Source organism: Lycorma delicatula, chromosome 2 (genome assembly GCF_047948215.1).
Source record: "Lycorma delicatula isolate Av1 chromosome 2, ASM4794821v1, whole genome shotgun sequence".
Lineage (NCBI taxonomy): Eukaryota > Metazoa > Arthropoda > Insecta > Hemiptera > Fulgoridae > Lycorma > Lycorma delicatula.
Genome location: NC_134456.1, coordinates 94,723,859 through 94,737,859, shown reverse-complemented (window position 1 = coordinate 94,737,859; position 14,001 = coordinate 94,723,859). Strand labels below are relative to the sequence as shown.

The 14,001-nt window shown below is 27.8% G+C and overlaps 2 protein-coding genes across 9 annotated transcripts in view; one reads left to right on the top strand and one right to left on the bottom strand.

Moving 5' to 3' along the window:
• Positions 1-9,975, bottom strand: part of Pcif1 (Phosphorylated CTD-interacting factor 1) — a 45,093-nt gene extending 35,118 nt beyond the window's left edge. Inside the window, exons 1-3 of the mRNA XM_075357923.1 lie at positions 9,861-9,975; positions 6,778-7,014; positions 4,334-4,489 (exon numbers count right to left, since the gene is read on the bottom strand). Of these exons, the coding sequence (XP_075214038.1) occupies positions 4,334-4,489; positions 6,778-7,014; positions 9,861-9,863 (396 nt within the window). The 5' untranslated portion in view covers positions 9,864-9,975. The remainder of the gene's footprint in view (positions 1-4,333; positions 4,490-6,777; positions 7,015-9,860) is intronic.
• A 379-nt stretch (positions 9,976-10,354) lies between these two features.
• LOC142319015 (mitochondrial import inner membrane translocase subunit Tim10-like) overlaps positions 10,355-14,001 on the top strand; it is a 53,515-nt gene continuing 49,868 nt past the window's right edge. For 7 of the 8 annotated variants that reach the window (XR_012755092.1, XM_075355814.1, XM_075355812.1 and 4 more), the window contains exon 1: positions 10,355-10,495. The gene's annotated coding sequence lies outside the window, so the exon portion shown is untranslated. Of the gene's footprint in view, positions 10,496-10,528; positions 10,711-14,001 lie in introns of those variants that run through there. The other variant, XM_075355810.1, reaches the window with a different exon arrangement.

Sequence of the window (14,001 nt, the reverse complement as noted above, 5' to 3'; positions counted from 1 at the left end):
GCATCCTGGAATAGTCGCTTTAATATTGGAAGGACAGGTAGAAGGGAAAAATTGTGTAGGCAGGCCACGTTTGGAATATGTAAAACAAATTGTTAGGGACGTAGGATGTAGATGGCATACTGAAATGAAACGACTAGCACTAGATAGGGAATCTTGGAGAGCTGCATCAAACCAGTCAAATGACTGAAGACAAAAAAAAAGCAGGACTTAAATACCTTTGCAAATTACAAAATGGCGGCCATGTTTATTTTTCAATTTGTTATATCTCTATAAATATTACTTTTATCAAAATGTATGTTTTTGCTAAAATGTTATGCCTTTTATTTTGAACAAAATGACATTCTATTTTCTAAAATATGTTAATAAATAGTCATGTTATGGCAGTACTGTACTAATTAAAGTACTTATGTATGGCTAGCCAAATAAAAAAAATGTTTAATTTTTTATTTTATATTTTTTAATATTTATGACTACATAATTTTATATGTTATAATTTTAACGCTTTGAATTTAACGTGTGATTTGGAAGAAAAAGTTTAACTGTTGAGGGAAAACTTTGAAAGCGCTATTAGGAAAAAATAAGAAGCGTAAGGTAAGAAACATTATTGAATTCTGTACTCTTCATGATAGATGGTTTTTATACTTTTGTCTTTGAGATATTAGTGTCGAGGGGAATATGAAAAAATACAATAACAAAAGAATTGTTTTTGCTAAGTTAATATATATATATATATATATATATATATATATATATGAAAATAAAATCTGGTAAACTCAGTTCCATGATCTCAGTATCAATTCATTTTTTTTTTTAGAAAATCACATAAATCAGACCAAGTACTTAAATGATCTGTAGTTAAAAAGATTTTCATTAGTTTTTTTTATAATAAGAACATCTAATGCTATCCATTAAATCAACAAAATAATATGAAATTTTTTTCAGTGCATGTTTATCTTAGATATGGAACCTATCTCAAAATACAAACTGCAAATTAAAACAAATCAAATTACCTCTTATAGAATTTATATGAGGGTCATTCAATAATTAAACACAAAAATCTATAGAGGCAAAACAACTAGTAAGAAGGTTATGATGCTTTCAGAACAATAAGTTAGTTAACTCTATGATGATTTATTGATCAGCTGTTTGAGTAAAACTGTTTTGTTTACAACCTCAAAATCTCATTATATGATTCTCTTGAAAGTAGCAAATTAGTTGAACAGCATGGTGAGATCTGCTTTTTGCTTTCCGAAGATGAAGAATCGATTAACATTTACTCTTGTATTACCAAACAATACAGGCAAAGTTAGATGAACTGCAGAAATTTTTACAAGCGGGTAGAAAAATTTAAATGGTTCAACCTTCAGTGACTAATTGAAGTTACAACTTCAACACTTGAAATTCGCATAGAATCTCTCATCCAAAAAGGCCGATGGATTACAGCTGAAAGATTTCATGAATTAAAAATAATAAACCAGAATAAAAAAGACAAAACATGGAGTATACAAGTTCATCTGTTAAGAACAAATTCTGAACCTAACCAACAGTGGAAAAAATCATGACAACAATCATTTGAAATGCAAAAGGCCAGGCCAAGTTTTTGTCAATTTTCTAGAAGATCAGTGAACAATAAAAGTGCATACTACTCTGACATGCTTGTCAACATGTGAAGCCAGTAGTGTTGAAGAAACACCCTGAATTTCAACACAAAGGATGCATTCTGCTTCATGATAATGCCCAGCCTGACACAGCTCATGTAACTTGAGAAACCATTAATAAATTGCACTGGTAAGTAATACCTCACCCCTACACAGTCATGACTTGATCACATTGGATTTTCACTTGTTTGGTCTACTCAAAGAGCGCTATGAGATAAGAAGATTAATAATGACAGTGACGTCAAAGAAAATGTGCTAAATTGGCTTTGACATCAAGACAAGGATTTCTTTGTAGTAAGGATAAATAAGTAGATTCAGAGGTGAAAGAAGTGTATTATTGTTGCAGGAGATTATGTTGAAAAGTGAAAAAAAGTCACAATGATTAAATAAACTGTTTTAGCTCCAGAGAAATTTGTATGTTAAGTTATTAAAGGATGTGTGTGTGTGTGTGTGTGTGTGTGTGTGCAGGCGCATTTAATTTTGTTTTGAATAAAATATGTTCTTTTCGCTATCTAATAGGTTCATTACCTTGTGTTTAAATTTTACTTGGATTACTTGTTAGTATAAGATCTGCTAGCAAATGCATGTACATAAATGCACGCTCTTTTGTGCGAGAATGTCTATGATGAATACAGTAGGGATATAACTTTGTTATTTATTACTAATTCTAATGTTATTATCTTGGTTTATTGTAACTATTTTTTTTAATAGTTAACTGATATATTTTCTTTATTCACCTCAAAAATAACATTAATATTATTATTATTTTTAAAAATGTAATTTAAAAATTAAAAACAAAATAAAAAATTATTAATTTACATTTTAATTACTAAATTAAATTACTAATCTATTTACATTAAAATGGATTCATTTGAATTAAGACTTTATCATACTTAATTTTATTTTTTGTTTAAATTATACATTATTAAATACAGTTTATTATTTACATTCTAATTATTACTTCATTATTTTTAACTTATTTAAAATAAGTTATATAATTTAATATTGTTAACCCCTCCAAACAGTCAAAGTGGGAAAGACAGGTAAACAAGTCATTTTTTAAGAAAAATATGTGCTATGAAAATGAAAAATGAATGATTAAAAAATGAATATGGTAAAGAGTTTTTTAGCAACATGTTAAAAAAAGCTCAATATAAATAAAACGTTTTTGAAGCAGTTAGATCATTTATAGTTTATAAATCTTTTACTTTTATTCAACTTAATAATGATAAAAAGTGTTTTAAAAAATAAATAAGGTTTATTTAAGTTAAAACTTCATTTAAATAAAAATTTATACGATTTTCTGCATTTACACAATACATGTATTTATTTGTTCAATGTATTTATATTTTATTTACTTTTACATTTATGAGATTATAAAGTTTTAGATGTAAATTTCTGTTCTCAAATAAATTATAAATCTTTTAATCATATAAAAAATCATATTAGACAAGAAAAAGAAAATTTGAAGCAGTTATTTAATATCTTTATTTTAATTATAGTATCATTGAAAAAAAAATCCTGGGCAAGTAAGTTAAAATTGAACTATTATTATTATTTAATAATGTAAACAAAATGGAGTTTAAAGGGTAGTTAATGAATTATACCAGTAAATTCTGTCTGGTTGATGGAGTAAGTAAGACTAATGAGTATTTCTGCAATTTTTAGAAAAATATTATCCATCTATGAAAAACAAAACAATGTTAATGAATGTGATGAAGTAAAGTAATGAATTATTAACTTCATTATTCCAATGAAACAGGAAGAGATATTTTTCACTTCACAGATCCTTCAAGTTGCTGTAAGCATTGATACAATATTCAAGTAACATAAACTACATATGACTTTTAAAACCTTAAAAATAATTATGGTAATCTAATCATAAATTATCAAAAAAAAATTTAAGTATCTACAGAAGAAAGCAGCTATTATTTTAAATTAAAAACATTGCGGCTCTTTTATTTTTCCTGAATTAAAAAAAAGAGTTTAATGAAATCAAATGAACTAACAAGAAAATTCTTATATATTAGAGAGTGAAACTGAACACAGTTTCTTAACAAATAAATCACAAGCTATTGTTTAGGCAATTAACTAGCATCACTCGCACCCTATTTCATAACAGCACAATCATCTATAAAACATATGTAAGAATGGAATGAATACTGTTTTCAGTTTTAAAGGCTTGTTATTGGGCTTCGTTAAGTACAGCAATTACATTATTATTAATAAAATTTTATTTTTTATTTTCATATTACCGTAAATTAGTGAGATTAAAAAAAAGTGGATTAAAAAAATGATGCTGTTCATTACATACACATTTAACAAACACTATACTGTAAATGCAGATTTTCTACTGGACAGATAGTAAATATAGTTATAATAGAAAATAGTTCGCTACGATACACGCCCAATGTAGGCATGTAGCAATAATTTACTCCCAACATGCAAAAAGTGTGCAAGTAATTTCTATTCTATGAGGAAACATTTTTTCTCTTCTTAATTTATGATTAAAAAAATACTTTACGCAGAACAATTGATTCGTTAATAATTACAAAATTAATAAATGTCATTAATGTTGAAGAAACATTTACCTGTGGTTTAATTTACCCAGAACAATTGCTTCGTTTTTAAATTACAAAATTAATAAATGTCATTAATGTTGAAGAAACATTTACCTGTGGTTTAATTGTTGGCATTTCCCATAATGATTCACCATTTAGTTTGTTCCAAAAATAAGGCCGATTCTCCCGTTTACTCCAACATTTTCGCCAACCTTGTTGAAGTAACTCTGGAGGTAAATCAGGTTCCATAAATCCACTAACAGGTAGGCCCTAATTAAAAAAAATAAAAATTGTACATACACATGTATGCTGCAAAAAATATCATCAAAAATAAAAAAAAGGTAGGCAGAGGATTTTAAATTAAATACACAAGATGTTTAATTATGAATAGTTCTTGCCAAAATTCTTCCCATTCAAACTGTTCCAAAAGTCAAATATGTTTACAAGAAATTAAATAATTTAAGCTCAACAAGTGATTATAAATTAAGTTCTATTTTTCACATGAAAACTGGTTTCCTTAGATTCTACACCTGAAATAATGATCTGAATCTCAGTTTCTAGGATTATAATATCAGATTAATCACCCTACCAGTATAAATTGGTAAAGAAGAAAGATTCTTCTCCACAATAAAGACATGGTTTCTCTAATTATCTTCCTTGTGTTGTTTATGTCATCACAAAAGTACATAATTTAACAGGAATCTGTAACTTTATTCAAATTGTTTTAAACGTAAGGAGAATGATAATGCATACCCTGTGGTTGCTATCAGTAAAAATAATATTTTAACCAAATTATAATTAATTTCCATAGAGTACTTATTAGAAGTCAAGTCCAATTCTATTGCACAATTAGGTAGAGGTTTTTAATGGAAAAACAGCTCATAATTTCATATAGAACCAGATAGGAAAAATCCAGTAGGATAAGTGAGATAAAGGGGATGGATATGACAGTACATTAAGTTTTTTACCATCCAATCCAAAGTAGCAGCAATATGCCATTTTTTGTGAAAGCGCTATTACTTCTTTTTAATACTATATCTGGTGGTTTAGTACTTTAATACTTAACAGTATTTTCAATAAAGTGCTACACAATTTCAAGGGAAATATATATTTTTTCCATTTAAGTCATCTATGGAACACATATAACAATCCTTATTTAGGTTTTACCTTTTTCACTCTTCCTAATCTTACATCCTCCCAATTCATTTTCATTCTAACTCTCACTGCTTCCCTTCTCTTCTTTAAGTAGCCCACTCCTTATCTTCTGTTACTATCCTGAAAACCTTCAAACTTTTTGAATGTTTCTCTGAACCTTAATATGTCCAGAATTGTTTGTTTTTCATTGTCCATCTCTTCAACATCCTGGATTGTTCTGATATCCACTGGTTTTTATGTATTATAATGTCTTATTCTTACTCAAATGTTCTATTTTTTTAAAATAAAATATTTAAATAAAAAATATATATTTAAAAAAATAATTTATTAAATTGTATCTTAGCAGAAGAATTATTTTATATGATTTTTGATACAGATTATTTTACTGTTAATTATTACCATATATAATAAGCACTTATGTGGTGATATGGGTTAGACGATAGTTAAATATATATATATATTTAAAAAAAAAAACAGAATACAAATTACAGAAGACTAATTAGGCACACTCATCACGATCATGCGTTATCAATAATGACGTAATACCACAATTCCAGAAAAATCAAATTATCCTCGATCAAACAAGCAATACATATGTGTATTATCAGAATTGACAAAGAATTAAACAAATTAAATTTACAAGAAAACCAAAACAGATATTATCTTTATAAAGAGCATAAATAGAAAATATTAAAATGAACACAAATAAATAAGACAACTAGTTCATTAATTTCATTTGAAGAAAAAAATACTACTGCAAGGTAAATTATTTATAACTATATTACTAAAAATACAAATAAAGTGGTTAATGCTTTCAATAGTGAAACAAATAAATAGTAAAATATTTTTAAATCATAATAAATTTACATCAATGAAAAATTTAACAATAGTGACATTTATAGAATTAAATGTAATAATTGCAAATAATTATAAGTTGTTAAAACTGATACATTTAAAAAATTTTTAGAACACTTAGGAGCATGCAAAAATATATGAAAGAAAAATCTAGCAATATTAAAAAAAAAAAATTTACAAACACTTATGAATGAAGAGGTATATTCTTAACTATTTTAATTGGCAGATATGTAAGTTGTTAATTGTAATAACAATAGTTAATCTAAGTAATCATGATATATAACAGTTTTACACGTAAAGTTATCTGACACAGTATTTTATCTGATGATGATTTCATAAATTCAAGAAGCTTTTTATATAAATTTGTAATCTATATTAAACTTGGTATGTTGGCATGTTCATAGGTAATTTTTGTTAATTGCATATACTCACATATGTATAAATATGTGTGTGTGTGTGTGTGTGTGTGCCTATGTGCAGTTACATTAGAGAAATTAACAAATAAATATGTGAATAAAAAAGAAACTATGTAGAAAAATTAAACATACATGAGGAGTCTGTGGTAAATGTGGCGCAGCTGGATGATCCAGTGTTATTGGATTGGGAGGTTCCAATTTTATTGGAGTTGGTACTAATATATGGGGTGAAGATACTGTAACAGCAGTATGAGGAATGGGCATCGGCATTGTCTCCCAACCGGATGTACTGGGTAAATCTTGCTTTATCACCAATTCAGTCATCTTGTCTGGCTTCACAATATTCTGCCAGCTATCCGGTGCATTCATCTAGAAAAGTACAAAAATATAATTTTTAATTAAAAATATACCTATTATCTACAAAAATTTACTTCCATCTTTACAACTTAATTTTGAATAATTGAAGCTATATTAATAATGTAAAATAAAACTATACTCATAATTCTTAGGAAACATGGATATCAGCAAAACAGTCTATCTGATAAGCAACAGGCAAATACATACAGACGATAACATATTTGTTTAGTATTAAGGAATAATTTCAGAAAATGAGCAGCGGTCTTTAAATAATTATCCAGAGCTTGAGATGGTCAACACTGACTGAATAGTAGAGATTAATATCTCAACTTACCTTTAGTCAGCTAACTGGATGCAGTGGGTGAGAAGGATCAACTGCAGTCTATCAGCATCAATGTTATTAGTTGCACTTTATCATTTCAGTTTATTAAATATGAAAACTTTATAATGTTGTATGTACAGAAATATCTCATATCATCAAACTCCAATAAATGAAGAAAAATAGAAATGTTTATCCAAACCCTTTTGTAAATTGGCGTTTGTTTAATCTTTAAGCATAATATTTAAATTTTTTAAAGTTTGTGGTTTCATAATATTTGTGAGCTTAATATCAGATGATATAACTCTTTTAAAACAACCAAGGTTTGTTCTGCAAGCTTTAGACTTCCAGAGGTACATTAAATGTTTTTGAAATTACAAATCAGGGTATCTTTAGAATTTAAAAATCAACTTACAATTTTTATTTTATTTAATATTCAGACCAAATCACTTTTATTTCAGGGCAAGTTTTTTTAACAAGAACCAAAGAGGAGTTCTTCAGCCAGCATTTTTTCTTTATTTTTAAATCTATATTAAATGTTTTATTGTTGTAGATGGAGGAAACAATTACCAGTTATACATTATCCGTAAAGCTATCAACAATGTTGTATTATTTGCCAGAGTAATCTCTTTTTTCTTATGCTCAATGAAGGCCTGCCACCCCTGTGCTGTCATCTTGTTTACGTTATTGCTCAGAAATCTATTCGCTTTGGAATGTTGCACGAAACATTACAAACAACATTATCTTATCTTTTGTTCATTTTAACTCAGAATGGCAACGTCACCTGCTACCTGTATTCCATTTTGTGCAATGATGACAGCTGTCATTATTATGTGTTGGGTCTACTTCATATTCAATAGATAGTTATCTATGAAAATAAGCAGTTTTAATTTGTGTCTTCAAAAAATGCAAGATTGTTTTCATTTTTTATTATTATCTAATTCTTAGATGTATTATAATGGTATTTTCTGTTTACATGGCATCAAACATATCTAAGCTATAAGAGACATGATATTTAAAAATATATTTATAATTATCTTTAGAGAGCTGTTCCAATATAAATTCAAGAAAACTTGGTGATTTTACTTCAATGTTACTTGGAATACATTACGCAATAATACATGTTATATATACTGTTATAGATGTAAAATAATTTCAAAAATTATAAAATTTTATGTGTTAAAAAGATTTGAATAAAAACAATAAAAAGTACAAAATAAATACTTACTTAGCACTTTGCAAATTAAAATTATAAAATTTAGATTATTTCACAAATTAAATTCATTCCTTAGCATGATAAAATGTTCATTCAGTTAATCTTTTCAAAGTTGTTACATAGCATCTTCATCTGTGGTGTTAATAGCATTAACTTGAAATTATAAGGAAACAGCACCTAATGGAAATGATTAATCTGGATAGCTGATCTATGTCACATTTATTCTGCTGATATGTTATTTTTTTGTTAATTTTTGATACTGCCTAGTTTTTAAGAAAGAGTTTGTGGTTTTGCAAATCATCTCACAGGAACAGAGGATATAAAAAATGAAACTATATCATGCAAATTTTGTAATAAACATAAAACCTACAACTTCAAAATATTAAAGAAAAGAAAATTAAATTATCATTACAATAAATTTGGCAAAAGTAACAAAATAAACTAACTAGTCATACACAGATCAAAACAATCACAAACCACTTCAACATTGATGTTATTAAATGCTGCTCGTAATCCAGTGCAAATAGCCTGCATAATGTGTTTTTGATGTATTAAAAATGCTTCCAATCTTTTTTCTAAAAATTTCAATTTATTTTCAATCTAGATTTGGCAATTATATTTAATACTTTGGGCAAAAAAAAAATATTCAATTGTAAATATCCTAACAAATCCCTTCCACGTAATTTCAAGGAAATGAAGAAAGCAGTATAAAGAAAAAAAAAATAATAGCTTAAAATAGCAGTTATATCACAGACATCAATAGAATTAATTATTCATTCTGTTTCAACAATATAAAATATGAAAATACTCATAAATTTTTATGAAGGTTAACTATGATTTAAAAAAAAGTCTTGTGACAAACTCCCAAACTTTAATTATTTAAAATAAACTAAGTGAATCATTTTTCAAATATCAAAATGCAACAGAATGCATTATGATAACTGAATTATATGAAAAACAGCAAACAAAACAACAGCTCACAACTGAAAGCAGAATTTAATTATGAATTTTGAACATTTATTAATTCATTATCAAAACTTATTAACTGCATTTTAATTTAAAAGTACACTAATTTAGAAAAAAATATATTATATAATTTACACTAAATTACATAAAAAATAATTTTATTTACATTAAACACACGTTTAAAAATTGGAATCTCGTTAATTACTGACAGAATAATCATATCTAATGTTATGATGATAGCTATATCACAATCAACAAAACAAACTACTCTGTTGACAAAACTTTTTCTCGTATAATGACCACATAACATTACGTAATTTATTACAGAATAAATCTCATATTTCCATACTCACTTACCATAGTGCTTCAAACTCTTGTAAATTTATTTTAAAACAAATACGAGCATTTCATTCATGATTTTTTAAACTCCATGTAAGTACAGCTACCACAGACGACGCCATTTGCTCTCACATAAGCTAAAGAAACAGCTTTGCGTTCTTTCTATAACGACGTCATGCAATCAATGCCTTTTTAATAAACTACTTCAGCGAGACATTATTTTACTTTAAAATAGATATAAATTAATTGTAATTTAAAAACATTTTCACTCACTGAGTTTATAATTTTACTTAAAATCTATGCATAACCATTGGTTCCTTATTGAGAAATAAATTGAGAGGTACATATATTTTATATACATATGCAGTTTAAATTTCGCAAAAAATTGATAAAATTAATTGTCACTAATTTAAAAGATTAAAATAAAAAATACTCGTAATTTTACTCTTTCCCGTAACCATTATTAGGAAATAAATACTAAAAATACATGTTTGTGAATGTAAATAGTCTCGTTTCTCTATGGTAAAGCGCCATTAAAAATATTAACTGTTTGACCATTGATGTTATATAAATTTTTATCCTGTAAATTATTGCTGCTCTTAATTTCTTATGAATTTTCTAAAATCAACAACAGCTAAAATAGCACTTGGCTGGTAATTACCATTATTTTTGTATTTTAATTATTGTAACTTAAATTTTAAGTTTTGATGTTCACGTTGATGTGCATGGAAATAACCTCAAATCACTAAAGTATTGATAATGCTATCTTAATTGCGTTAAATTTTTTCATGTAATTGTTTCAGCGATGAGATTCTAAATGGAAAATTTTTGTTGCCCGTTTAGTTAAGAAAGTTTTCTTGTTTAGCAGGTAATGTCTTATTTTTACTGTGCGAAATGTAGGCTAGAAATTGTTCAGACTGATGTGAGCCTGTGTATGTGTATGGAAATTGTTAAAAGTATATATCATTAGTCGTATATTGTCGATGCATTTGCTTATGTAGCCAATTATATTTAGTATTGTTAAAATATGCTCAAACAGTATTTCAGGAGGTGATTTTATGAAAAAATTACTTTCTGTGAACTAGCTATCTGCATACAGGGATATTCAAAACGCTCATGATTTCAAGCATTCATTAATTTTCTATTTATTGGATGTTATCAAATTCCAATGATGCAATCTTCTCTTCTTGAAATTGAATAACTAAAATACTTCAGACTTCGACTTCAATTTTTAATGACCCAATCTGATGAAGATCTTTATTTAGAAGAGAATTACGAATGTATGTGTTTGTTTCAGATTGACTTCTTTAATAATGCCATACCAGAGCAATAGATTTGCAAATAAGTATTTTTATTCTTCGGTCACAAAAACTATTTTTTTACAGAATGTTATTATTAATCTGTATTAATAAAATTAGGATGGGGATGTTTTACCATTTATAGTTGTAATAAATTGTATCATCATTTGAATATTTTTAATGTTTTTCCCGATGATGATTAGTGACAACGATGATATAAAATTACTCATTTCTGAGTGATTAATTTTAAGTTTTAGTCAATGTAATTAATTTTATTTGAAGTCATATTACCATCTCTTTAACATTGAGTTTCATTAAATAATAATTAGGCTTATTTACTTATAATGAACCAAATTACACTTACTACCATACCAATAAGCTTAGTTCTGCTGCAGTATTGCCATGGTATTGCCTACTGCTTGTCCACACACCTAAAATGTATCCATCTTTGTTTTGGGGGGTTGCTTTATCTCTGCCCATTGTGTTTGCAATTAAAGTTTAATTTTTATTCTTTAATGGCAATTTCATCATATTTGTTAAGGAAAGCTTTGTTAAAATTGCATAATCTGCTCTAATTCTTCAGTACATCATTTTGTTTGTCATGGATTATGGTTAATAATAACTCATCCGGTTGTGAGCCCATAAAACCATTACTAAAATCATTTTATAAATTGTCTTGTTCTTCAAGCACTATTTTTGTTATGCGTGCACATAACATGTGCTATAAGAAATAATTGTTCGCATTCAAACTTCTGTTTCTATTTTTAGCATCTGTGTTGCACATGTCAGTTTCTGTTTTATTTTTTCTGGCTACGAAAGAGCTGATTTAGTATATTAATGAAGCTTTGATTCAGTAGCCCTTCATCAAGTACAACATATATACTTCACAACAAACATTCTGAAATGTCAGTTTAAGCTGAATGAGGCAGCCAAATGAGTGTTTGAATACTATTGACAAAACATCACACTGAAGTTTAATGCCATGAAGTCATCAATGTGAGCCAGGAGCAAGTTACTGTGAATTAGCCCTTTGTTTTTTACATTTGGAGCTCAACAGTTTAATGCATGGCTTTCTCATGTCATCAGGAGCTCCAATATGTCTATTTCATAAATTTTGCATATTAATTAGTTATATTCTCCTCATTTGTTTATAATAATGGGATTTATCATAGATTTAAAGTAGCATATTGAATTGGCAGTATTTTAGATGCTGATGCAGTTGAGATTGATAGAAGCTGGTTGATATTTTGGATGCTACAGTTTAGAGTCCATCAAAGTCGATGCGTAAGTTATCATAGCAGCAAAATATTTGGACTTGTGACCCCACATAAAGCTGTAAGAAAAGATCTGAAACTTTCCCCTACATAGTAATGTGTGTTCAAAAACTGAAACCTACAGATCATGTTAAAAGACTAAATTATTGTCATTATTTAAACATTTTATTGACCAAAATTCCATAGGTGTCCTCAACATTACGTTTTTTACAGATGAAGCATGGTTTAACATGGAAGGGTATATTAATTAAAAAACATGTGACTGTGGTCAACAACTAACCTCCGTGAATTATATGAACAATCTTTACATGAAGTGAAAATTGTAGTCTGGGTCGGTGTTAGTAGAACACGCATTCTGGGTCCAATCATTTTTGAAAATACATTTAATAGTGATCATTTTTGTGCTGTTTTAACAAACTTCATTGGTCAGTTAACAGAAGTGGAAGTCAATCACGGTTGGTTTCAGCAGATGGCACCACAGTGCATACAGCTAACAGGTCAGTGACATTTTTTTCAAAATGTCTGGTGATCAAATCATTTAAAGGGGTGGTTTGTGGCCTGCACGATCTCTTGATGCTGACTCCCCCCCCAGATTACTTTTTATGAAGGGCAGCAAAACAAGCAGTGTATCATAACAGACTACGCATAATTGATTAACTAAAAACCACAATAATGGCATATGTATTAAACATTTCAATACTTTAGCTGGCTAAAATGTACGAAAACAAATTGAAATGTGTGTAGTGTTGTATTGATGTTGGAGGAGGTCATTTTCAACATCTTTTATAAACTATTTCAATTATTGAAATATAAATTTCTATAAATCAATGAAATAAAAATAATAATATTAAGTTTTGTCATTACATTTTCATAATTCCAGTGCACAGTAACTTTTCCAAATTCACTGTAGAATGGTAGATTTCTATTTTAGTATTTTTTTTAACTGGGATTTTAAAAATAACTTTTTATGTAGAATTCTTTGATTTCCAAATTTATGCTGTCGAGGTTAGTTGATTTAAGAGCAATGACATTCTTAAGATCAAATATCCTTCTACTAGGCCTTCCAGGTTAAGAATTGATTCTATTGCTTGTTGGTCTAATTCTGTAGTAGGTCATACATTTCGGCAATTGTTGATTGTTTTGGGGTGGCACAAACAAGAGAGGATATTCGTTATTGACTATACTGTTATCGGCTGACTTATATTTTATTAATCACTTCGTTGAAGGAATTTGATCAGCAGGTCCAATGAGAATACAGTAATTGAACTTATGTAGATTGATGATCCTCTGTTGCTCAAGATTTCAGCTTTTAAGATAAATGTGTAAAACACCCCATCTGTTGTTTCACTTCTGACCTTTCACTTTGCTTAGAAAGTCAGTGTAGCTTGGATGCATTGTTCCAGAAATATTATAAACTGGCAAAACTTAATACCACATATAATATTATGATTATATATAATACCATATATATTCAACGTTTCCAGAATTATGGAATCTATTTGTGCGACTTCTTAGTATGTGATAGCATTTCTGTCTTTCAACTGATAGGTTCTGGGTTTGATTTCTTCATGAGAATCTTAGATATTT